This window comes from Alexandromys fortis, unplaced genomic scaffold (assembly GCF_014885135.2).
Source record: "Alexandromys fortis isolate MF-2015 unplaced genomic scaffold, M_Fortis_MF-2015_v1.1 scaffold_72, whole genome shotgun sequence".
In the NCBI taxonomy this organism is placed as follows: Eukaryota; Metazoa; Chordata; class Mammalia; order Rodentia; family Cricetidae; genus Alexandromys; species Alexandromys fortis.
Window position 1 is genome coordinate 717,622 of NW_026067969.1, and position 26,260 is coordinate 743,881.

Consider the following 26,260-nt stretch of genomic DNA (forward strand, 5'->3'; position numbering starts at 1 on the left):
CTATCATTTGGGCTATGTAGAGTGAAGGGTCACAAATAGCAGCACCCTCAAAGCACAAGTCTTTGGGTCTGAACATGGGTTCCTTGCACCAAGAAAAGCTTGCCAGCAGGACTCCAGGCAGGGGCCTGCAAGGAGCCCGAAATCTCGGCTTGGCAGCTGAGAATCTGGGTTTGGGGAGATTCCAGAATGCACGTCTGTGGTTGGACCCAGGTGGGAGCAGATGAGCCCTATTGGCCTCTCACCAGGAATTATCCTCCTTGGCTCTGAAGACGCCAAAATCTCAGCAGGTACCTGGGAGCCATATGGCTTGCTCAACCTGACGTGTAGCTGCAACCTTCTGTGTCCAGGATAGCCTGGGCTGCCACTACCTGCTTCCTTTGGGGGAAAGGTTTTCATGCGGCCCATTCCTCATTCTAACCCTGCCTGCCCCTTGTCGGAGGCCCTGGGCTTTCTAGCATTCTACCTTGGTAGATGATGGGCCGAGGATGTCAGATCTAAGTTAAGACCTGCTTTGTTGGGCGCCAGAACTGACAAGACCTCGGTGCTAGGGCTCATTGTAGACCTTTTCTCCATACCAGGGGTCCAAAAGTTGGGGGTAAAAGGGCCAGGTAATGCTTGCCCCATTGCCCTTAGCAGAAAAGTAAGGGAATTCCCCCTCCCAGGCCTAGGAAAGCACTCTCAGCCTTGCCCCCCACCCCAGTAGGCGGAGCGTAGTGCTCCGCCTCCAACGTCACTAACAGTGCTAACCGCCAGCCAGCCTCTGGAGGGTTCTCATGGCAACGTGTCCGCAGTGGGCGAGGGTGGAGAGCTGCCAGCGGGGGCGAAATAATGGGTTGCAGGCGCCCCCAGGAGCAGGCAGGGAGGCGGAGCAGAGTGAGATACACCGCCCTCCTAGGGCCCGAGGATCCCAGGTACTTTCCCTGCAGTAACCCTGCATCAGGTTGTGGGGTAAACCCTTTCAGCTGGCCACGCAGGTCCTCTGGCTAATGTGCTATGGCTAAGTATTACTAAGTCCAGACCACTTTGTGGAGTGGCTACCTCTCCAAAACTGCTCTTCAGGTTGATGCCAGGAACCTGGCCCATAGATGGGGTGGTTTCATCTTTAACACCTTAGGGAATCAGAAAACAGCCACACACAACAGTAAAATCGGAGAGCTTTATAGTCTGGGCGGAGTGTTTAAGAAGGCGCCCTCTAGGCTCACCTGCGCAGGCGCTCAATGGGCAGAGGCACAGCTGGCACACAGTGGCAAGCTGTTAGTACCTCTCCCACAGGAGAGGTGGTACATTGTGTTCTCTTGCCAGCCTTAACCAGTGCGGGGTCTGGGCCACTTTGCAGTAGCAGATGCTGCCACACCCTCCCGAGAACACATCTGTGCTCAGGGTATGACCCTGCTCTACTCTGGATCCATGGGGAAGAAGGTCCACAACCCAAGCCATGCTATGGCCCTGGGAAAGCTCAGGAAGGCAAGCAGGAAGTGGGGCTGGGTGGTGGACATTTGAGAAGCCAAGCAGTCCCACACCCTGCCTCTGTAAACAGACCCTGGTGGGTCCCTTCTCGGCCCCAGTCACATCCCTGAGAAACACCGGGGACTGGCTGCAGCTCTATATGGGGAGGGCCAGGTGGTCCACCAAGCCAGCTGCAACTCTGTTCTGTCCCCTCCCTCCCTGCAGAGCAGGCTTCTACTGGGTTGAGGCCCAGCACCTGCAGCGCCTGACCCAAGGCCTGACCACCACCAAGGTCTTCAGCACAAAAATCAGTGTAGAGTGGGCCAGACCAAATGAGGGCAGACACAATGGCTGGGGGACATAGGTGGCAGGGTGGTCCTGGGAACGTGGGTGCATAGGCAGCAGCCTCCACAAATCAGTCACTAGCAGTTCCCCTCTTCCCAGGAAAACCAACTGCCTCTGGCAGCCTAGAGCTCCTCATAGTCCCCACCTCCAGGGTGGCGGCTGCCAGGAGCCCCGCCCCCCAGGAAGGCTTCCAGCTCATCTGCAGCCTTCTGTTCCTTGCTCCGAGGGGGCTTCCTCTTCTTCCTCCGATCCTCCTTGCCTTCCTCCTTATCCTTGTTCTTCTTGTGTTTGCTTTTCTTTTTTGTAGCCTTTTCTTCCTCCTGAAGGTCATGAAGAGCAGATCTAGAGTCAATGGGCAACCCACAAGGCTACATCCCACCTTCCAGGACCTGGACTGTCCAGGCTAGCTGGGAGACCAGTGGTGGGCAGGGCATGTACCTCTTTGCTTTTCTTCTTCTTTTTCTTCTTCTCTTTAGAGGGAAGTTTGCCGTCTTTATCTGCACAAGAAAGACAGCTGAGCTCCTACCTACAACCACTCTGCATGGTCAGGCAGAGGCTGCTGCAGATACCCCATTCCCAACACAGCCCGGTCCCACCAGCAATCTAGGGGGTTCCCATGCATTTTTGTGCTGGTGAGCCTTAAACCAGCCTGGGATGAAATTTTTTCCCTTCCTTTTGGGTGGGGCTGAGCTGGCCCAAGTCTGCCCTTGTGCTGTCGTTCCAAGCACATCTGCTAGGCAGCTATCATTTTTTTTTTTTTCCAAACTAATTCTGCCCCATAGGCCTGGGACACCTGAAAGCCTGGAATGTTGGCAGAGCAGCTGGCACAGAGGACTCAAAAGGAACCACGAACAGGGTGACAGTCTTGGATGGCAATTCTGGGTCACAATGCAGATGTTAGGTTTGGGCACATGTTTGCCTGGTGTGACACTGTTCCTCCCATTCTATAGACTCTCATAGCTAATAGCTATGATGAAGGAAAAACATAGACAGGCTAGGATTTCTAATCACAGGTCCCTGGACGAGGGACCACAGGATGAGGCCCTCCAAGTCCTATCAGGTTCCAAGGAGACGGACAAGCTCCAGGCCCTCCTACCTTCATCACTGCTTTCCTTAGGTCCTGTCTCCTCCAGGCCCAGACCAAAGAGATCTGAGTCATTCTTTAGTCTGAAAGCAGAGACTGGGGGTTTGGAGGGTGGGGGTGGCTGGGCTGAGCCAGTGTCCTCATCGGTCACATCAGAGAGGTCTTCTCTTACTGGGAATCCCCCCTGCAAAGAAAGTAGCTGGTAGGCCTATTGTCTCTGACTACTGCCATGGACCTTTGAAGCAAGGTAGCAAGTCCCTTTGGGAATCCAGGGGCCAGGATTGGGTAGAATGGGGGGCTAACCTGACCCAGATTTAGAAAGATCAGTAGGGCCTTCATATGCACAATGGACCCCCCCTCCCATAGACTCCTGTCTACTTTCTCCAGCAGGCACCATAAACACGGTAAGAAAGGAAAGAGTCTGGGGCACTGGAGCCAAGAGCACTCTCCTCTCTTCAGACCTTGCTCTGAGAAACAAACCTTTTTTTCCCCCTTTCGAGACAGGTTTTCCTCTGTGTATCTGTAGACCAGGGTGGCTTTGAACTCACAGAGGTCTGCCTGCCTCTGCCTCCCTGAGTGCTGGGACTAAAGGCGTGCGCCACCACTGCCTGGCTGAAACAGAGCTTCTTGACTGTCCTCTATCTCTGTAAGAATGGGGGATTCAGCTTCCCAGCCAGCAGCCTATACTTACCACTTTCCTCTGTGTGTCCGATTCATCACTTTCAAAGTCAGGGTCATCCATGACGAAGGACAGCATCTGGGCAGCAATGGGACCCTCAGGATCACTTTCTGACGACACTTGCTTGTCTTTCCCTTCCTGGGGTCTAGGAGTGCCATCAGTGGGTGGCTTGGTACTGCCGTGGTCAGGCCCTGAGCCAGTGGTGAGACCATCTGACCATGAGGATATGGCTCGTGAAGGAGCTCCCTTCTTTCGTGAATGTGAGGCCTTGGTGGAGGACCTTCACATAAGAAGAAATGTCTGAGTTCTGAGCCACTCTAGGTTGCTACTGCCTCAGCTAGCCATACCCTGGGGACCCCATCCCCATACCATTTTGTCTCAGGCTCCGAGCATTGCTGAGGAGCCATTCCAGGGTGGCCTGCTGGTCCTTCAGCTTCCTCCTCACTGGAAAGACTGATATTCTTACTGGGGACGGGGTCTGAGGACAGCAGGGATTTGCTATGTGGCTGTGGCTGATCTTCTATGTCCACGTCATCCTGGAAACCTGCCACCATTGGGTTCCCTCCAGTGGCTTCCCCATCGTCACTGCAAAGAGGGGGTAGGAAGTCAGAAGTTCTGAGGGAGGGGTATGTGCTGCTGCTGATTTCCTCACCCACTTGCCTTAGAGCTGCCTGTCTGTAGTACCATATTCTAGTGGCAGGACCTTCTGGGCAATCACAGGGGCTGCTGAGTATAGGTGGGAGTAAGAGTGAGGGCAACACTGCCTTGTCGCTAGCCAGTGGGGCAATCAGTAGAAGAGCCCAGTTAGAAGCCTCGAATCTGTTTCTGGAAGGGAGACCCTTGGCCCCATTGTACACTGTGATGCTGGAGACGCTAACAGTCATTCAACATTTGATATGCTAGAGGGAATGATCTCAGAACTCAGTTGTAGACAGATTTTAGGGTGTTAAGACAGACAAGGTTGTGGGAAAGGCTAGCTGTAGAAAGTCAAACCTGGCCAAGGCCCACTTGTCTGGTTCCATATGGAGAGACCCAGGTGGCTTTCACCTTTCCTTATACAGACTGGGCTAGCATGTATTCAGAGTGCTCCGTCTTTGCTAGACCATCTGCGAAGGTTCCTGCTGACGAAGGAAGATTCTAGCTCAGTGTTCTCCAGTCCACTGTAGGCATAAACTGCCCCACCCCACAGTGGCAGTGATTAGCCTAAGTAGGCCTGATCGACACATGGCCTGAGCCCTTTCCTCAGTTTTTGTTTTCAAAGCTAACTGCCAATCCAGCAAGCACATGAAAGGTTTGTTCACAATCCCAGTGGTGTCTTGGCGATCCAGGTGTGAATGGGATGGGGAAGCTTGCCCTTGAGGTGGACCTTGTGCTCAGCTCTGCCAATCTGCCCTTACCTGTCGCTATCCTGCTGTGGGCCTTTGGCTCCAATTTTATTCTTGTCTTTAGGTAGGGTTGTATCTTCCAGGAAGCTTCGGTCAAGGCCATCTTCAGGAACAAAATCCTCAACGTTCTGGACTTTTGCTGGGACCTCTAGAGCTGGAGCTGGCTCTGTAGAGAAATGATGATTCTTCCTCATGTGGTCCCTGTCCCCATGCTAGGAACCAAAAGTGAGCCTGTAGGACTAGGACTTGACAATTCATGCACCCTGGTTCAAGGCCATAGGTTACTTTAGAACCTGGCCAAGTAGTGGCTGGCCCAAGAGGGAAAAGCTTGTCAGGGGCACAGAAACCACATTCTAGTCTCTAAGGGATATGGGGCTCAAGATGCCAGAAGATAGCCCCAAATTCACATGGAGGGCTGCTCCCAGGCCTACCTGGAGGTGCAGGGGTCACGTCAGCAGCTGGCGAGGTCCCAAACAGCCGAGAGATGATACTGCGACGCTGGGCTGGAGCTGGGGCTGAAGGGTGTACAGAGGAGGGCGTGGCCTCCAAAGGGGGTACAGGAGATGGTGCTTTGGGACAGGTGGAGGAGACACTGAGGGACAGCTGGGGGGCAGGCTGGGGAGTGCTGGGGCTGGAGCTCCCTGTGGATACAGCACTTGGAGGCACAACTGGCGACTGGGAGCCTGAGGATGGGCTCTGCCCATTGGCTGCCAGAGGGGATGCATGGCCTCGACTTCGAGCTTCCATCATTTCAAGGAAGCTAGGAGGGGCAAAAGGATAGAGTGTGAAGAGCTGGCTTCCTCTTGGACTTTTTCTCCAAGGCTTTTGGCCATCAGTGTCCCTTTGGCATTTATACTAAGCAGAGGACAGGGCCTGCCTACTAACCAGCTGCCCCACAGTCTGGTACCCAGCCTAATGGCCTTGCTTATCCTGTCCCTTTATACTAGTACCATCCTGGGGAACTGAGTCTCACAGCAGAGATACACGACCAATCTTCCCAGGACCAACTGTTCTTAATAGAATTTGGGTACGTCAGTGAAGGTCAACAGTGAAGTCAACTAGTGACCAAGAGGGAGGTGTGGCTGGTTATGGCCAGTGGGGTGGAGTTACTAATCATACACGTGTAGTTGCGCTAATCACAGGTTTGTGCTGATCCCACATGTAGGAACCATATCTGATGTTTAAGCTTTGTAGGTTCCACTGGCTCCAAAGTATTTGGGGGTACAGAGTGCCAGAGCCAGCACAGCCCACCCTCATGAATATCTGCCCATACTTTGTACAAGAACTCAAGGGGCTGTAGAGAAATTCAAACAGTTCCCCAGATGAGGATAGATCAATTCACAGTATTAATGTATTTGTTCTAAACAAGTGCTGATCTGACTGAATACTTTATTAAAAACCTCAACAGATGAACAGGAAGGGCATAGAGTAACTGTCCTAAGAGGCTGAGATAAACTACTCATGTTACTCAGCTACTCCCCATACTGCTCCACACTGAGAACTAAGGTCTTAGCTGAAGAATAAAGGCTCAGGTTGACTGATCTACCACCCATGTATATGGTGCTTTCTCCACTGCCTCACAGGGACAGGCCAAAGCTTGGCACCTGGCTCCTCTCTGTGGACACTAGGCCCACTGGGAATACAGTGTAGTACCCACCCTTCCCACTCAGGATGGTCAGGGCCTGTATCTCTGTAAATGCTGGCTCACGTACATGCTGTAGTTCTGGTCCTCGGTTTCCTGCTGCACTGACAGCTCCTCCAGGGTGGCATCAATGTCTAGTTGGTTTGTCTCCAGCTGTCTCAGCAGTGTCTCCCTCTGTAGAGGAAGTGGACATAGCTGAGTATGCCTCTTCCCCATGGCACAGCCTCCTGTGACGCATGACATCTGGCTGGCTGCAAAGTCAGCTTCTGTGGCTTGGAAGATACAGGCCAGTCATGTGGAGCCACATCAGAAAGAGCGGCCTTCTGTTTCCACGTCATACCTTTGGTTGTCACTAGCATTTCTATTGGCTACAATAGCCTATCAGGCCACAAAACCCTGGCAGCAGGTGCTTAAGTCATGTGGAGAGTCCCAGGGGCAACTTTGGATGATAAACTCTGCCAGGTCTACAGACTGGGAAAACCAAACACTTCTACCCTGAGACCAAAGCTGATCAGACCAAGCCTCTGAGTCCAGCTGTCATGTCTTCTTGCATTTAGATTTAATCCTAAAATACAGCAGCTTTCAAGCTGTGTGAGGGGACAGACCAAACAGAACTGTGTTTTTATCTGGACAGATACTGCTATCATAAGAAACATCACCCTGACACAGGGCATGCCCCTGGCTTATACCAGGAGTGCTTTTCAGCACAGTGGAAACAAAACAAATGGAAAAAGTGGGAATAACTACGGACCAAGAGACCTGGGGTCTGTTTAAATCCTGAAAAGAAGTACATGAGAATGACGTAGCTCAGCACTCAGGGAAAGCAGGCATATCACAGACAGATGAGAGCCCTAATTTAAAACTAAATATGTGATATACCAACAAAAACAGCCACATCAAATACATTATATAAGTCTATTTAGAGTTTACTCTGCATATTGACCAACAACTGGTGATTTAAATAATTCTGGAATTATAGTTGGTTTTTTTTCTGAGAGAGATTCTATGTGTATCCCTGGCTGCCTTGGAACTCACTTTGTAGACCAAGTTGATCTCAAACCCAGAGATCTGCCTGCCTTTGCCTCCTGAGTGCTGGGATTAAAGGTGTGTGCCACCACCACCTGGCCTTACAGTTGTTCTTTAAGACTTGTTTTTGTTACTTTTATGTTCATATGTGTGTGTCTGAATGAAAGCCACGCTTGAATGACCAGAGCTAGTAGAGTACTTTGGATCTCTTGAAGCTAGTGTTATAATAGCTGTGGGCTACCCAATGAGGATGTTGGGAACTGAACTCGGGTTTTATTAACCACTAATAAACATCTCTCCAGCCATATGGTTGCCTCTTGTATCTGGGTCTAGCCTTGAACTTGCTATATGACTAAGGATGGTGTTGAATTTATTTTCTTCCTTGTCTCCACCTCCCATTGCTGCGATTACAGGCATGTGCCACACCTGGCTTATATAGCACTAAGGACTGAACCAAGAATGCTGTACTTAGTAGGCAAGTAATCGAACAACTGAGTTACATCCCAAACCCAAAAAGTCATGTTTTAAAAATTATTATTTAATGTATATAGATCTTTAGTCTGCATACCATGTACATGTCTGGTGCCATTAGAGCCAGAAAGGCATTTTGGATCCCATGAGAATGGAGTTGCAGACAGTTGTAAGCCACCATGTGGCTGATGGGAATTTAACTGCCATCTTCTAGAAGAGCAGCCAGCTCCTCCAAGATGGAATGGTTCAATCCATCCATCTTGTACCCACCACCCTGCCAGCAGATCGTGGCCATCAGATTCCATGCAAATAACCACGGAGGAAAGAAAGCTATGTTGGTCTGGATCTCAGCACAGGCTTCTAGTACCAGTGACTATCCTGGCATCTCTTTGTCTCCCTTGGCAGGATGGTAAAGCTTTCAGAGTAGAGCAGTGTGAGTTGTTTCATAACAGTTTCCTCCAAGATTGAAGCATTCCATAGTGCAGGCGCTTTAAATAGAAAGATAAACAACTTAAAATCGCTTTAGGAAGTCCCTGAAACTGACCAGATTCACTAGGTCCTTCCTTCTTGAGTAAGCAATAAAAGCTGAGAAGCCCCTTAGAAGGAAGGAAGCTGAGATGAAAAGATGACTCTCAGAAGAGAAAGGTTACAAAGACTCAGACTAAACCAGCTACAAAGAAGTTTTAACCAGTCACTTGGAAAGACCTCTCTGACTTACTGAGCTGTCTGCAGGCTGTGCAGAATCCTACAGGTTCCCAGCTTGTATGAGCTGTTGCTGTGTACTGGGGTGAGTTTTGGTGATGCAGCTGTCTTTGTGTCTTTTTTTGCTCTTGTAAGTAACCCCTATAAAACTCACTGGTTCGCCAAGTTGGACTTCGAAGGTATCCATACTTTGGTCTGTTAGGATCCCCATCTGGGGTGAGTAGATGTGTGTTTTGTCTACAACAGGACCTTCAGTGGAAAGGCCTTTAGGAGAGACTCCTTATGATCCTTCTTCCTAACCCACAGCTCCTCAGCATAAACCCACCTGCAGGAATCCCATTGTTTCTCAGAAGGACACAGAGATGAAGAAAAGGAGGCTTTACTTTCCTGACTTTGGTGTCCTAGATAAAGTATGAAAGGTCCCTATACTCATTATAGGTCTCCAGGTCCAGAGAGGTGGCCAAGCCTGTTTGGTCGTCTTGTTCACCAGAGAACCCACACCAAGCTATTTCAGTTCTTGGTTCCAAAAAAGATTGGTCCTCTGTCCTTATGCTTATAATCCAGAGCCTTGTTGTTCTGCTCCTCTGCTGCTCTCCTAGTCTGAGAAGCTACAGCATACCCCTCAGGACCACAGTTTACCTGGCTGTGCTGCAGCTTGAACTGTACACCAGGCTGGCCTCAAACTCAGAGATCCTCCTGCCCCTACCTCCCGAGTGCTGTAATCAAAGGTGTGCACCACCACTGTCTGGCTTGGTTTTTTTTTTTGTGTGTGTGTGTGTGTTTGAGAAAGGGTCTCATGTAGCCCAGGCTGGTTTTGAACTTGTTACAAAGCTAGGGATGACCTTGAACCTCTGATCCTCCTGCTTCCATTTCCCAAGTACTGGGGTTACAGGTGTGTACTACCATACCTAGCACTCTAATTACTTTGAGACGAGGTCTCCCACTCACTGAGCCTCACTATGTAGCCTTAAACCTGAAGTGGTCTTCCTGACTCAGTCTTCTGAATGCTGGAATTACAGGCATGTGCCACCATGCTCAGCCATGCCACTTCTGTTTATCTAAAAGATTCCGAGAGGAACACTTAATGAAAAGCAGGGTAGGTGCAGCTCTTCACCCTGGTAGGCCACCCTACTTGCCTCATCTGCATCAGGAAGGCTAGATGCTTCAGATGGGTGCAAGTTTTCTGTTCTTCATGAGATAGCCAGAGGGCTATGGTTCAGAGTACACCCAGCCCCACATTTGGATGCAGAGTCACAGGTGCATGTCTCGAAACCTGCCTCTTGACGACAGACAGCTAGCTCTGTGTAACTGGGTCCTTCACAGCTTTATTTTCATCTGGTAAAGGGATTTGCACTTTAGTCAGTGACCCAGAGAGGCATAAGGGCTCTACATATTGGACTGAAACTTCCAGATGCTCTTAGGAGCAAGACATGCTACCCCACTTTTGGCCTGCTGCTTTGAGTGCTGTGTGTGCGAATCTCCAGCCCACTGGATACATGCTGATAGCCAGCTTCCAAGAAGAAGGTGCCCTAGAGTGTTGTCAGGCTTAGGAAGAAGGCCAATCTTTGTGCAGAGCCACAAAAGTGTTGGCTACCCACTTGTCTGCCCTACCAGTACGTACTTACCTGTAACTGCAAAAATGGGATGTTGAAGAACTTATGCAGGTACTTTAGGCCAAAGCTGTTCTTCATGGAAGACTCAGCATAGCGGAAATAGGAGGAACCTGGAGGTCTGTTTTCAAAGAAAGATAAAGGAACTTAGTGGGCGGTGTGGCTTGGCTCCTATGTCAAGGGCCACACCTGACTCTAAGCTGTCCTGTCTACCTAGCTTCTTTCTGGCAGCAGGTTCCTAAGGATACTCTGCAGCTGACTCGTCTGGGGTGGTTGGGAGAATTAGACAGGGGCCATGTAGGCCCCGCAATCGTCACAACTTCTACAGCATTACCTTAACACCTTACCTTTTGGCCATAATCCCTTTCCTGGGCCAGGATGGTGACATTTTTATCTCCGACACAAGATGAGACACTGCCTTTGATACCCAAGTGTCTACAAGCTTTCCCCAACACTATCAGAGCACAACACAGGACCTCTGTACAAGAGGAAAGCTGGTAGCACCCACCTGTCCAGGTGGTCAATGAAGTCACGCACATCGTCCGGCAGAATGACTCGATGCTCGCCCATGTCACGGTAGTTGCCCAACACGCACACCGGCACATGGGTTGGCACTTTGGGAAGCTCCCGGAGAACGTAATTGAAGGTCCTTCAAAAAGGGAGGGAGTGTTTTATCTTAGGTATGTGACCCTCAGAATGCTGTGTGTACTACCTTCTTGATCTAACTCCCCAGAACACTTAAAACATCAGGCAGGGTTCAGAGACAAACAGTACTATAACCTCAGCATGCATCCCTGGCCGCTGACTCTCCCAAACACCATAGTTCCCCTGCATTCAAATCAAGGTGCTCCATTCATCTGCTTTTAATTGGAGTACCACCTGTCTATGTCTCCATGAAACTGCTTCAAGGGCTGGTGGGTGGCTCAGTAGATGGAAGTGTTTGTCACTGGGCTTGTTGAACTGAGTTTGGGGCCACATAGTAGAATGAGAGAGCTGATGCCTGTCCTCTGGTCTCTATTACACAACTTACTATCCCCAAATTAAAAAAACAAAAAACAGAAAAGAACTGCTTGGAGCCTCACCTGTTTGTAGCATCATTCTGAACTGAACGGATACTGGGGTAACCTGTCCCTCAGTTCTGCTGCACACTGAGGGTAGGTTCATCTGCATCTTCCTGCTTATTGGCTCTTGCCTCAGGGATACCATCACTGAAGTATCCTTGATGAAATGTCTATTTCCAGGGCCTTACTTATTCTGCAGTGAAACATACCCCCTACCAAACCTGCTGGTCTCTCCACTTTACAAGTCATCCCAATGTCTCCAAATGACTTGTAAAGACAACCAGGGCTGAGGACTTCTTAGCACGTGCAGAGACCTGGGTTTAATCTCCACTATCTGCCCTCTGCTCTCCACTGCTATTCCCCCCAAAAAAACAACCAGAAATGACAGATACTAAAAACCCTGGTTCTCAGAAAGCTAAGAGGATTATGATTTTGTGGCTAGTCTGGGCTACATAGTATCAGGTTAGCCTAAGCTACAGAGATCCACTGACAAACACCTCCTACAACCAGTAAATGAGTTATGACCCAGGTTCCCTGCCAAGAGAAAGCATGAAAATGGAACATGCCTGTAACTATGGCAGCCTCTCCTGACATTGGTGTATCCTCTTGAAGTATCTCCCATATCTCCTATAAGACACTTGAAGTGTGCTCACTGGCCTGTAATGGCAGCTGTGTGAACTTGGTGTTTTCATGGTTCACATTCAGTGCTCAGGCTCTTAAGTGTCTGTTGTCTCCCAGGCACTAGCTGAACCAAACACACTGGTGTCCAGGGATCTCAGAAACCAAGAAATGAAATGATTGTGATCCTTGTGGTCTGACAAATGGTGCTTGCTTTGTGAGCACAAGGGCCTACAAAGCCTCACGGCTCCCAAATAAGCACCTGTACAACGTCCTGAGCAGGCCTAGCCTCCTATCCAGTCCTGTTGGGTCCTCACTGCTCTTAGGGCTGTCAGGCAAGCATACAGGTCCCCGAAGGTTGGGAGGGTTGGATCTGGGCCTGTGAATACTATGCGAAGGCTGTAGAAAAGATGTTAGTGTAGAATCAGTGGAACACACAGTGCTAACTTCACTGCAAGGCATGTGCTGGAGGCTGGTCTATGAGAAATGCAAAACCTAAGCAGATAAGGTCCCATCGTACATGTGTGGTACCAGGAAATCTAGCTGGTCTGCTCCAGCTGTCAGCAACAATAGCCTTAGAAAATGGAACAGAATGCTTTTCTCTGTCTTTTCCAATCCGAACATAGATTATACACATAATACTAATAATAGAACTGTAGAAGCAGAGTAAAAGGCAAGGCTCTAAAATGAGCTGTTGGTGGTTGTCAGGGCTTCTTTCCTTTTCCTAATGTGGGTTGCTTTTTTTTTTTTTTTGGACTGCTTTTAAAGCAATGTCACACATTATGCAGCCCTGGCTACCCTAGAACTCTCCAGACCATATTGGCTTTGAACTCACAAGATCTGCCTGCCTCAGCTTCCCCAGTGCTGGGGTTATAGGTATGTAGCACCATGTCTGGCTACTACAGTTTTTTTTTTTTTGGTTTGTTTGTTTGTTTTCCGAGACAGGGTCTCTCTATGTAGCTTTGGAAATTGTCCTGAAACTTGCTTCGTAGACCAGGCTGGCCTTGAACTCAGAGATCCGCCTGCCTCTGCCTCTCAAGTGCTGGGATTAAAGGTATGAACCACCACTGACCAGCCTACTACAGTTTTTTGTTTGTTTTGTTTTTTCTGAGACAGGGTTTCTCTGTGTGACAGTCCTAGCAGACCTGGAACTTGCTTTGTAGATCAGGCTGGCCTTGTAATCACTGAGAACCACCTGCCTCTGCCTCCTAAGTGCTGGAATTAAGGACATGCGTCACCACCGCCCAGCATACTACAGTGTTTTTTAACACATTGTTTTTCAGTGTATACAGAACAAGCAAGCCTTTTGGGCACTGGGGAGTCTCTTGGGTGTTTTCCTATTGTTGGTGACAGGAAGGCTCCCAGTCTCAAGATAATATGTAACGCAGCCTCCTGATCACATTTCTCATGGACCTGCACCTCTGGACCCACTGCTCATTCTGCTCTTTGTCCTTTGTTGTCATGTCTTCTCGGTGAGTCACCGAGAGACTGTGTGTGTGTGTGCGCGAGTGTCTGAACCTGTTTCTGGGAAGTACCCCCCCCCAACAAGTCACTTGATTCTGACAAATCTTATACGGTATCTTCAGGACAACAGGGTTGTGGAAGGTGGCACCTAATCTCTACCACTGTTGGCCAGCAGTCTGTCCCTGCCCCACCCTCTGCAGAGATATGAATATATACCTATCTTGTGGCTTAGATTAAGGGTTGTGCCCACAGCTGGCACAGTAGGAAGCTCCACACCAACAGAGGAATCCCATAGTATTATGTGAAAGCATGCAGCCACGGCCAGCTAACCTGCCCCTCTTACCACTGCTTAGTGATGTCAAACATCATGACCACCCCATTACAGTTCTTGTACACGTCCAGGAACTCAGCATCCAGAGCCATTTCAGACTCCGCCTAGAAATAGGAAGAAGAAAGGGTAAGACTGTGCCCCTGGCCAATTCCCACAGCTGTGGACCTTGAAACACCCCCAAAATGCAAAGGGCCTTTTCTGACCTAAAACATCATTGTTTTGGAAAAAACATAAGGAAAGACTTGTGGGTGTGTGCAAGTTAGCTGTAGGAAATGGGCAGCAAGTTCCATCTCTACAGGGCAGGGTTCTTATAAGACAACTGGCAGGAAGTGTGTCCAAGGACCACACAAACGTGCACTGTGCCACAGCTTCCAGGGACCAAACACAAATCACCTGGCCCCACCCGTGGTGCCAGGGTCACACCCAGGATACGCAGAACTTTTAAGGACAAAGTCACTGTGGCAGAGATGTAAAGCATGGCCACTTACAGGCCATTCACACCATTCAGTTCTGCGATGTCCGCGGAGTGAAGCAGGGCAGGCAGCCTAAGTAAGCAGTGACCCTGCAATCTAACACTGGCAGCACAGCACAGGGCCTCGGAAGTAGCTAAGGACAGCAGTGACTGCTGCATCTATAGCATAACTGGAATGTTCAGGAGGCCCAGTCTAAAGGGTTGGACACCACCCTGAGTGACCATAGGCACCCTGCTCAGGACACTGACACAGACCCACCTGACAATGTGGCTCACCTCCTGGGGGTCATTCTCCGTCTTCAGGCCATCACCTCGTTTTTTACATTTTCCTTATTAAAAACAAACAAACCAACCAAAAATTAGGAATGGAATTGCTGGGTCCAGGATTCGTCTAAGTGGGGGAGTAGGATGGGGACCCATCCTACCTGCTACAGGGCCATGTAGGGCTGTGCTCCACTCAGCCTCTGAACCTAAGGAAACCTCCCGGCAGACTCAGATGCCCCTCACTCAGCCTAGGGAGTGGGAAACAGCAAGGTCAGTAGTGGACAGAAGTGCAGGGCTCAGCAGCTGACAAACAGGCCAGAAAGTAAGCTGCCCAGTTCAGATCTGCCTTGAGGAAAGGGTCCCTCATGACAGCCCAGTTCCCATGAGGCATAGGAGACAGTGTGAGGTGAACAGCTTCCCCTGGGTCAAAGCTGAGAGAGAGCATCTGGAATTCCCTCAGCAGTCCTCCTGTGTCACTACGGCACTGCCACACTGGGAGAAGAGAGGAAGGCCAGCGCAGGCGAACTCCGCTTGGCTATCAAAACATTTGATATGGCAGACAGCCACGAGCCATGCTGGAGTCTGACACTGGACTCTAGAGAGATAACAAGACCCATCACTGTCCCTCCCTCTTTTCACATCTAAATGTCCAACTGGGCAAATGAGCTGCTCACAACCTTGGGAATTCCACAGCAAACAAAAATTCCCCAACAACAAACTCATGTTCATTTGTTTAAAACACAAATCTCCTTATCAGTCTCCAAGCCCTATGTGAACACCTGTTACCTTACTCAGGTCAGCTTGGGGAGTCAGCCTCTCTCCCCCTCAGGTGCAGTAGATGGTTCAGCCTGATCCTCAAGGGCTGAATGGCAAGTGGGCCACACAGGGTGTGCCACACTTAGGTCAGGAGCCTAACGCAACCAGCAACTTCCCACAAATTGCTATAAAGTGTTTGTAGAAAATCAAAAACACTCATGACAACTTATGCTGGAGAGGTTGTGGGGAAAAGGGAACACTTCTGCATTGCTGGTGGGAATGCAAGCTAGTACAACCCCTTTGGATGTCAGTGTGGTGATTTCTCAGAAAATTAGGAAACAACCTTCCTCAAGAACCAGTAATACCACTTTTGGGTATATAACCAAAGGATGCTCAATCGTGCCACAAGGACATGTGCTCAATTATGTTCATAGCAGCTTTGTTTGTCATAGCCAGAACCTGGAAACAACCTACATGCCCCTCGATTGAAGAATGGATAAGAAAAATGTGGTACATTTACACAATGGAGTACTAAACAACAAAAAAAAAAAAAAAAAGACAGCTTGAATTCTGCAGGCAAATGGATGGAGTTAGAAAAATTATTTTGAGTGAGGTAAGTAAGACACAGAAAAACAATTATCACATGTACTCACTCATAGGTGGTTTCTAAACATAAAGCAAAGAAAGCCAGCCTACAAACCACAATCCCAGAGAACTCAGACAGCAATGCAGACACTAAGAGAGACTTACATAGATCTAATCCACATGGGAAGTAGAAAGTATAAAAAGACAAGATCTCCTGAGTAAACTGGGGGCATGGGGACCTTGGGGAAGGGCTGAAGGGGGAAGGGGAGAGGCAGGGAGGGGAGCAGAGAAAAATGTAGAGCTCAATAAATATCAATAAAAGAAAAAGTCCAGCTGGGCAGTGGTGGTGCACGCCTATGCCTTTAATCCCAACACTCGGGAGGCAGAAGCAGGCGGATCTCTGTGAGTTTGAGGCCAGCCTGGTCTACAAGAGCTAGTTCCAGGACAGGCTCCAAAGCTACAGAGAAACCCTGTCTCGAAAAACCAAAAAGTCCAAAGTTCAAAAAAATAAAATAAAAAATAAAGTGTTTGTAGGAACCACTCTTGGACAGGAGCTGGGAGGCCTGGGAGGCCAGAGTAAGTGAAAACTTGCCGAGCTACTTTACATCAACTTTCTTCTTTAAAGCTTGTGAACAAGTACTGTGAGCACTGCGGAGCCCGGCCTGTCTTCTGGAGAACTTACCCACTGCCCTTGAGCTCTTAGCTGCTTTAATGTCTGTCTGTCACATCTGAAGGTCCTCTGCTACTGTAGAAACTACGCAGACTGTCGACCCTACTCAGACTGTGGTATGGGGGTAGGGAACAGAAGGGCCTTTCTTCCTGCCCCTATGGTAAATGGGTGACACCAGCCATAAGCACGCAGGAACTCCTTGAGTGAGGACCCCTCCCCGCTGGGATCCAGCCTAATTTTATCAGAGCAAGGATCTGAGTAGACACCTGAGAGTGGGAGGATAGAGGACATTTGAGCCACACAGAAAAAGTGTTCCATGGCTCCTGGGCAGTGGAGGTGTCAACCTCTGCTTCATGGGCTCTTGGGCCAGCTGAAGGCATACTATGCCACTTTGAAGGGTCCTGAGAGAGGGGCTGAGGCTGCTGGATTATGGTCCCATCTGATGTCTAGCCCCAAGTCCTGACCCCACTCTCCAGAACTTTGTCTCTAGGACAGTGCATCCCACCGCAGCAGGTAGAGACATGGAGACAAGAGCTGAGGCAAGAGTCAAGGAAGGCACTTTGTTCCCAAAGTGGTGCCCCCCTCACAAGCAGTAGCAAATATCTCATGACTTGATGGGTTCGTGGTTTGTGGAAGACAGCTGACCTAAGCCATCTGATGGCGGGATGTGACCCTTACCCTTACAATGTACCCAGTGATGGACTTCAGATAGCAGGTTACCCATCCATGCTCCAAAGATGCACACACAAGCATGCAGAAGTGTACAGACATCAAGATCAACAGAGGCTCAATGAATGGGGTCCAACTAGGCTGTGTTACTGCTGGAACCACAGAAAAAAAAGTGGTTTCAACTGTTGTTCAAAACCTGACCCAAACTCATACTCAAAAGGAAAGCAGAGGAGGGAGGAGAAAGCACAACCTGGGCCAGAAACCAGAGCCCTGGAGACACATCTTCCTACAAAGTCCTGGAACTGAAGGGACATGCAGTACAGCCATGCTGATGAGGCCAAGGGTCAGGTCAAAGGTGGTGCCTACAAAGTCAGGGGTTGTGAGAAGTCAGAGTTCATGTCTATTATGTTAGAAGCTAAACAGGTGATGTTGTGCCTGTTTGGTCAGAGGCTAAGGTGTCACAGTGCTCAGAACCACCTGCATGCATGCATACACACATGCACGCACACCCACGCACACCCACATACATACAGAGTCAGCACTAGGGAAGACGATGAGCTCTCTCTCTCTAGGATCACAGAGAAACTTGTGACCTAACAGAAGATAAGAATGAGCTCAGATGCTATCATGAGGGCACCCTGAGGCATTCTGCTGATGCCCTCTGCAGGTTTAGAAGAGAATAGGTCTCCACGTGGCTGGGTCTACCTAGGTACTTGGACTTGGTGACCCATTCTGTAAGAAATGCTATATATATACAGGTCCCTAACCTCCATCACATGGATGACAAAGATAGACTGAAGTAACAATAGGCAACTCCAGCTTGTCTTCTCTCGAAATCGAATTAAAACTCCTCGTGAGAAAAACAAACAAACAAACAAACAAACAAACAAACAAACAAACAAACAAACAAACACACTCTTTGTGGGAGATCTGTTTGAATGATGTCCCGGACCAAGCCAAGGTGCTGGCCCAAGACATGCTCTCACTCCACCTGACTCTGTCCCTGCCTCTCACGGCCTTCCTGATTCAAGGTGCAGCCTGGCACACTTGTACTGTACTAGTGCACTGCACTTACACTGTCTATCTCAATAATTAGGGCTGCCCCAGTGCCAGAGGTAGAACAGGTAGCATAAATTGAACCAGAGTCAGACAAGAGCCTTGTGGGCATGAAAACAAGGGATCATTAATCATGGTCAAACAACATGGCTGGCATTAAGCCATCACATAATAAAAGAATATCTGACAGGTGGTATCCTGGGAGTTCCCAGAGCACCTTCTGTCTCTCAGAGCATGGCTGCCAAACCACTAAGGCTCTAGGGACCAGTGGGACTATGGATCACCAAGAGGAACACACAGGTGTTTGGGAATCGCTTCTATGGGTCAGAGCTTTAAACACACCCATTCTCCCAATGGTCAGCTGTCGAGTGACTAAGTGATGCTCAACACAGCAGAGTGCATGCGACAGGCCCACTGCTGCACGTCCACCGTGCCTACCAGACACGGAGGTGTCAGAGAGGGACTCTGATTAAACTTAGACAGTGATAGTAGCAAATTCAAATCTCCCATATTCTTAGTAGTAGATATAGCTGGTACCTGTGACATGTCTCTGAACCACGAGTGGCTCTGTATTACAGGGCTACGTAGGACATGGGACCCAAGGGAGAATAACCAGTCCAGAGGTAATGGGCCCGAGGACACACAAATGAGGTGCATATGTGTGTGTGTGAGGGGGGGGAGCTTTTAGAGTCTATCAAACATTAAGGAGAAAATGTACCTTACCTTTGTCAACTACATCCCAGACTTCAACTTTCACTACATCGTCAGTGGCTGAAACAAGGAAAACTGTCAGATTAGTGCCTAGCATCACAGTCCCTCTGGGCTCCCAAATGGGGTCATGGACATTCTGGTACCACTAGCTTCCTGAGGCCTGTGCAATACACGCTGCAGGATTTGCAAGGCTGTTCCTCCAGCCTGGCATGAGCAATACACCTACTGGCCCACAGACAAAGCCATTGCACTCAGTAGCCTGTGTGTCCCTGGGCCACTCCAGGTACCTGAGTGGATGCTCACACCCAAGACAGATGAAAATACAATGCAGCTGTCACTTCTCCCCTAACCTCACTTCTTCATCTGACTGGTCAATATTCAGCGAGGGAATCATGTCAGTGCTAGAGGCTAGAGTGCTGATGCTGGGCCATCGGAGCAGGCCTAGGCTGGATGCAGCCCTGCCATGTGTACCATAGCGCTCCATCTACTGGCCATTTGTTCTACAGTCTCCTAAGTCTTTCTCTGACACTGTTAGTCCTGAGTTGCCTCATGAGAACAGAAACCGCTTTCCAAGTTCCTGCTATTGCCTCAACCCTTCTCAGCAGCAAGTCTCCATTCTGGGAAGCCTAACCTAGGGGCTAAGGGAACAGAAAGGATGATGGAGACCCCAGGACCCAGAAGGGGAAACATGGGTAAAACAGTCACGCTGTTCTCCAGGAATGAACACTTGCCAGGGCTTATAGCATGCACCCCTAAAGAGCAAAGCCGCATGTGTGCTGCTGATGTGCTGTGTGGGTGGATCTGCTCCAGGAGGTGTTCAGGGAATTCCAGTCTTTGAAGGTTTACCCTTGCTTTTTTACTTGAATCCGTGAGTATCCTGGGCCTGAGACATGAGCAAGGAGGGACTTCACAGATTCAAAACGCCCATGGGGTGATCCACATGCAATTTTAATTAGTGGGGCCTCCCACATGGGTATTATTTTCACTTCCAGGAGCCAGGGTGGAAGGTAGGACGCTCTATTGTACAGGGAGAAAAGGGGTGCCGAGCTCACTTTTGTAGTTCCAGTGGATGCTGGTGACTTGGATTTCCTGTGTGGGGATGTACTCTTCCACAAATTTCTTGCCCTGCAGTCGATGCCACAGAGCAGTCTTGCCAGTGTTTCTGTCACCCCGGATCACAATCTTCACTGGGGCAAGGATGGGCAAAGAGAAAAGAAAAAGGAAGATTAATCAGTCATACTTAAAAACTCTAAGTATCACATCCGTTCCATCTCACCTTGAATTTGTGTTTTCTCAGGTGATTGGCATGCAGGGGAAGAATAGGTGAGGATGCCGGCAGCGCCCTAACAGGTCAGTTCTGACTTGGCAGGACAGATTCTCCTGAAGTACAAGGGTGCCTGGCAGTGGGCAGAGTAGCACCAAGAACAGAGCCAGGGCTGACGGCAGGAGATAGCACCAGAAGACCTCTCCAGGCCCGACTTTCTCCTAGAGTCATATACTCTGAGACTTGACCTGACCAATGACAATGGCAGGACCGTGACAGTACCCCAGCACTTGGTTTTCCACTGACTTGCTTTTCTCATAGTACTGATGATTCCAGTGCAGTTTTGTCCACTTCTGTGTCCTACTTCACTCATCCCACCATGTGCCAGGCCTGAGTTCAGAAAGGTCTGCTGGCTTTGGGCAGGGATAGGCATGTACTCCACGAATGGGGCGATGGTGTGAATGGGATAAGGTGCTGTCCTTATGCCCTATACTTTTTAGAGGTTCACCACTGGGTCTTTTGAAAAGGTAATAAAGAGCAGTTTGGAACCGACACTGTCAACAAAGCCAGGAGAAACAGGAGCAAGGAGAGTGGGACAAGAGTCATGAATGACTCAATGCTGAAATGGGAAGGGGAGGCACAGGTGTTAGGCTGGCGCTTCCTTGGCAGCCCATGGGACATGGAGAGGGCTGATAATGCTACAAAAACACCTTTAAGGGCAGGAGTTCCACAGTATTCGTACGACTTCCAGCAGCAGGCCAGGAAAGAGTCTAGAAAGACATGGAAGCGCAAGGCGGTGGTGCATGCCTTTAACCCCAGCACTTGGAGAGGCAGAGGCAGGTGGATCTCTGCGTTCAAGGCCAGCCTGGTTTACAGAGGAGTACCAGGATAGAGAAGTTCTGTCTCAAAAAAAAAAAAAAAAAAAAAAAAAAAAAAAAAAAAAAAAAAAAGAAAGAAAAAGAAAAAGACATGGAAGCTAAAGAGGCGGGGCAAGGGGAAGCTGTTTAATAGGTTGTCTGGTCTGCCTGCAGAGTCAAGTCCCTTCCCATTTCCAAACCATTCTACAGTACCAGAAGCCAAGGCCACCTTGGCCCTATTGCTCAGCTGGACTCCTGGGATGTGCCTGACCCCACCTGGCTACTACCACCCCCCCCACACACACACTTTGTGGTGATTTGAATGAGAATGGTCCCCACAGGCACACATTTTGAGTGGTCCAACAGTTGGTGGACTGATTAGGGGATTAGGAGGCGTGTCAATGGGGTTGGCCTTTGAGGCTTCAAAAGCCTGTGGGAGGCCCAGTCTGCCTGCTGCTTGTGGATACAATATAAGCTCTCAGAGCCAGTGCTCACCTGCCTGCTGCCACTGTAAGCTCCAATAAAGTCTCTCTTGGGTCCAACTGAAAAGCAACAAGCACTCTTAACCACTGAGCATCTTTCCAGCCCTAGATAAAGATTCTTTGTGTTTTGCTTTAAAAACAAAATCTTTTACTTTGATGAGTATGTATGTGTGGTTGTGAAGTTCGTGTGCCTCAAGTGTGTGCAGGATCCTAAGGAGAAGGTGTCAGATCCCCTAGAACTGGAGTTATAAACAATTATGAGCTGCCATGGGGGTGCTGGGTATTGAACCTGGGTTCTCCGGGAAAACAGTCTTAACCACCAAGCTCTGTCCAGACCCACACCTCTTTTCTCTTGAGACAGTCTCTCTAGTAGTTCTTGGTTGGCCTGGAATTAGCTAAGTAGACCATACCTGCCTCTGCCTTTCAAGTGCTGGGATCAAAGGCCTGCACCGTATCCACTGAAAGTACTTTCTGATTTCCAAGTCATTTCTTCACAGACTCATAAACTATCTGTAAACTGTTGCCATCTGGATCTCAAATCCCCCCCAACTTCAGCCAGTTTGTTAAATGATGAGACCTGGGGCTGGAGAGATAATGGCTCAGTAGTTAAAAGCCTCTTCCAGAAGACCCTGCTTCAATTCCCTGCACCCATGTGGCAGCTTACAAATACCTGTAATTCCAGTTCTAGGGGATCTGATTCCTTTTTTGGGGTTCCATAGGCATTAAAGTGGCATGTGGTGCCCAGACATACATGCATGTAAACCACACATCATACAGGTTTAAAAAAAATTAAAAAGAGATGTGGGATGCGAGGCAATGCCCCTGAAGGCAATAGTGGGACTTGGGCTCTCTCCCTCCAGCACATATCCACTGCCACAAGCTGAGGGGGCTTGCTCCACCACGAATTCCCAGTGATGTGCTGCCACAGGTTCAAAGCAACTGGCCATGAGGAATCTCTACATGCCCCTCCCCTCTTGGCAGAGCTACAGTAGACCAGGCAGAGTTCTGCCTGCCTCTGCTGCCTGAGTGCTAAACCTTTACTGGTTATAAGCTGATTGTCCTATGTATAGCAAAGGAAAATAAACTGCTTTTAAGCTTCAAAAAGAAGCCAAGAGTTGGGTGTAGTAGATGCCTGTAGTCTCAGCTACTCAGGATACTGATATAGGAAGACCAGTTGAGCGTTCAAGTTTAACAGTGTGCGCAGAATAGTAAGGCTCTATTTCAAAACAAAAACATAGAATACAGACCCTCACCACCCTTCCTACAACCCATTCTCTTCACCTCAAAGTGTGCATTACACGACATCACTGCAGCCACAGCTGATCAGGCCACAGGTGGGTAGTCTTATAATCAGAGGTACCCAGTAGCCTTTTCCAACTTCTTATTCCAAATCTTTACTCTTATAATCTAAATGTATTTTTCAAAGACCATACGGCCCAATTCGATGGGATTTACCCCCAAATGTCTTCACTGCACTGTGAATGCGAATGGAAGTGGAGTTATTGAGTAATTTCTTAGGAGCCGGGGACGCAGCGCAATAGCAGTGTACTAGCTTAGCAGGACCCTAGGTTCACTCTCTAGTAACAGAAAAGGGGGGGGGGAAGACTGGTGAGATGGCTCAGCAGGTAGAGGCACTCACCACCAAGCCTGACAACTCTAGTGTGATCCCCAGGACTCCAAGCTGTCCTCTGACGGCCACATGTGCACCAAGGCGTGCATGTATTTACCCCAGTAAATACATTTTAAAATAGTATTTTCTTTTAGTTACTATTGTAGTTGCCTCTTAGCCATCTTTGCCTTTTGTTAAGTTGGCAAAGCTTTTCCTCATTTTGCCTGGCGTATAGATGGAAGAGTTGTAACCTGCATTTTGCTACTAACACCTACTGTAATATAGTTTAAAGTTAACAACTTTCTGAATGCCACGCCAGCTGAAGTAGTGTACCCCTTTAATATCAGCATTTGGGAGGTAAAGGCAGGTGGGTCTCCCCAAGTTGAAGACCAGCCTTGTCTACATAGTGAGTTTCAGGACAGCCAAAGCTACGTAGTAATATCTTGTCTCGGACCCTTCCCCCACCATATGTGAATGCATTAACTCTGATCAACTCCATTCTGCATTAGGGGCTGACTCCAACTATTTGAGTGTTGTAAAAAAAACAAAACAAAAACAAAAATAAAAAAACCACAACTGCCCATAAAAACCATTATTACTGGTGACCTGGTGACTAATACAATCACTGCTTATTTAGGCCTCACCACTTATGGACCCATTCTTTGTTTTGTTTTTTTTTTTAATCCCATGCTATCTTTTCAGCTTAAGTTCCATTTATCTAAAGAATACCCTTCAGTATTTACTTTTGCAAAGATATTTGCTCAGCAAGTTGTCAATGGCACTGAGCGTGAGTTGAGCAGCATTCTGGCATAAGTGCGTGGACTCCCAGGTGGGTCATCAGTTCAGTGTTCTTTCTTAGAATATGGTCTTTTTACTCAGGTTGCAGTTTCCTCTTTTTGTTTTAAAATTCAGACAACTCACAATGACACGGTGGTCTGTGGGTGTGTTAAAATGCTGGGATTCTTTTTTTTTTTTTTTTTGGATTTTCGAGACAGGGTTTCTCTGAAGTTTTTGGTGCCTGTCCTGGAACTAGCTCTTATAGACCAGGCTGGCCTCGAACTCACAGAGATCCACCTGCCTCTGCCTCCCAAGTGCTGGGATTAAAGGCGTGCGCCACCACCGCCCGGCCTAAACTGCTGGGATTCTTGGAGCTGTCTTTTTCTATTGCATTTTTTGGGAGACAGGGTCATACTGCATAGTCCATGCTGTCCTGGAACTGACAGGTACGCCAGGAAGGGCATCTTTACATTTACAGAAATCCACCTGTCCTTGCTTTCCAAATGATGGGACTAAAGGTGTGTGCCACTATGTCCTGGCCGAGTTATTTATTATTCTGACACATTTAAAAGAAAAAAAGATGGTTGTGCCCTTGGAGGACAGCATTCTGTAACAGACAATTCGAAGCCTGGAAAGCGTCAAGTTAACTGTGCCTCTGACATGAATTGTGAATCTGTATTTATTATATGGCTGGTTCGTTTCTCTACGTAAGATACTTCGGAAACTATGGAAGACCAGCTCTTTTAGGTCCCTCCTATCAGGACCACCAGGGGGCGGGTCCAGAAGGGAGCAGGTTTAGAAAGTGAGAAACTTCCAGTTCAGGTCTAATAAATAAGGAGTCCAAATGTAGATTACACAGAACACAGATCTCTGAGTATTTCGACATGATGTTTGCTTCTGTACATTCAAGAGAAATACAAACTTTCAAGTTAACACCTATCAAGTGCTTGGTTCTAAACACGTTCCAAATCCTAATACATTTTATAATGTTACATTATCACTCAAATATCACTGACCCTAAAAGATACCGCTTCAAGTGAGCAGTGGGTGTGTGTTGGGGTGTTGGGGCTGTGCGTCAAAAACCAGGCAGTATACAAATAGTTGAGAAGTAAACAATATCAGACCAGGGGACTGCATAGAGAAGAACCTGCAGATGGAAAAACTCTAAAGAGGTCAAGAAGACGGTCTTCTAGCTGCATATATTATTTATAACGAAGGCTAGAGCTGGCCTTTCTTCCTGTGGGGCCAGGGATGCAGTCAGTGCCTTTTGAACTTTTAAAATATATATATATATATATATTTTCTAATGAAAGCCTTGTTAAAAAAAAAAAAAAGGGCGAGAATGTGTGGCGTGGTGGATACTGTTTGCCAATTAGCTTCGAAGTGAACAACAACAACAAAAATCCCACGACTCAAGGCCTGAGCGGACCGATCCGGAGCCTCGAGTGTGATGAGCACGAGCGGGGGTCCGCAGGGGAGGCAGGCGACACGCTGCCACTAGCCAGCCCCGCGCGCCCACCCTCGCGTTATGTAATGGTCTCTTTCGGCAGGGTCCCCGCGCCAATCGGGGTCCTCCACCGCAGCTCCGCCAGTGTCCCTGCACAGCTCTTCTCTGGAGGTCTCCTGTCAGGTGATTGCCCTCCAGGAGTGACCATTGTGCAAAGCCCCGGGACCCCGTCCACCCCGATCCTCGGGTTCTCCCAGACCCTTTCGGTCCCGGGCACCGCCAGCCGCCCCGGCCAGCCCGACGGCGCGGCCCGCACTCACTGTTGTACTGAACCCCCTTAGCGAAGCGCCTCTGCAGCGCCTGGTTCATGGACTGCAGCCCGGCGGGGATGTTCTTGTCCCGGCCCGGGGCCTGCTCCGATCCCACCAGCTTCTTCAATGCCGAGAACATCTTCCTGCTGGACGTGCAAGCCGGGCGCGGCCCGCGAGCTCAGCGGCAGCAGTGGTAGCAGCAGCAGCAGCAGCGCAGCGCGCCTCGCACCATGTCCGGTCGGCCCAGGCTTCCCCCGAGGCCGGAGCAGGCGCGCGTCGGGAGCGGCCCGGAGCGAGGCTCTGAGGCCTCAGCCTCTGTGGCTCCGCTCCGGCTCCCGCGGCCCTCGGCGCGGCGGCCAAGCACCCGTCAGCGCCGCCATCTTGGCGCCGGCGCGGCTACGGAGCACCAAGTGGGACACGTAGACACCGCATGCGCAGTGGGCGCCCTAGATCCCGCCCCTTTCGA

General features: G+C 49.2%; 1 protein-coding gene across 3 annotated transcripts; it reads right to left on the reverse strand.

Moving 5' to 3' along the window:
• Nucleotides 1-1,142: 1,142 nt before the first annotated feature.
• On the reverse strand, nucleotides 1,143-26,205 carry Rabl6 (RAB, member RAS oncogene family like 6). 3 transcript variants are annotated; one of them, XM_050155023.1, is made up of 15 exons: nucleotides 25,804-26,205; nucleotides 20,100-20,234; nucleotides 19,060-19,107; nucleotides 14,613-14,665; nucleotides 13,877-13,968; nucleotides 10,899-11,039; nucleotides 10,406-10,511; nucleotides 6,652-6,755; nucleotides 5,371-5,699; nucleotides 4,952-5,105; nucleotides 3,924-4,139; nucleotides 3,567-3,834; nucleotides 2,888-3,059; nucleotides 2,230-2,288; nucleotides 1,143-2,111 (listed from the first exon to the last, which is right to left on the reverse strand). In XM_050155023.1, the coding sequence occupies exons 1-15, from the start codon at nucleotides 25,931-25,933 to the stop codon at nucleotides 1,914-1,916; spliced, it is 2,205 nt and encodes a 734-aa protein (XP_050010980.1). In that variant the 5' UTR covers nucleotides 25,934-26,205; the 3' UTR covers nucleotides 1,143-1,913. The 3 variants fall into 3 exon arrangements, with proteins under 3 accessions (XP_050010980.1, XP_050010982.1, XP_050010983.1); XM_050155025.1 differs by having other exon boundaries at nucleotides 20,100-20,229; nucleotides 25,804-25,941; XM_050155026.1 differs by lacking the exons at nucleotides 20,100-20,234; nucleotides 25,804-26,205 and having other exon boundaries at nucleotides 14,596-14,665.
• Nucleotides 26,206-26,260: the final 55 nt, after the last annotated feature.

Excerpts from the sequence above, each read along its gene's own strand:
- Rabl6 (XM_050155023.1), bottom strand. The coding sequence starts at position 25,933 with ATGTTCTCGGCATTGAAGAAGCTGGTGGGATCGGAGCAGGCCCCGGGC. Across the intron at positions 3,835-3,923 it reads TCGGAGCCTGAGACAAAATG|GTCCTCCACCAAGGCCTCAC; the intron begins GTATGGGGATGG and ends TCTTATGTGAAG. Across the intron at positions 3,060-3,566 it reads CGGACACACAGAGGAAAGTG|GGGGGATTCCCAGTAAGAGA; the intron begins GTAAGTATAGGC and ends CTTTCTTTGCAG.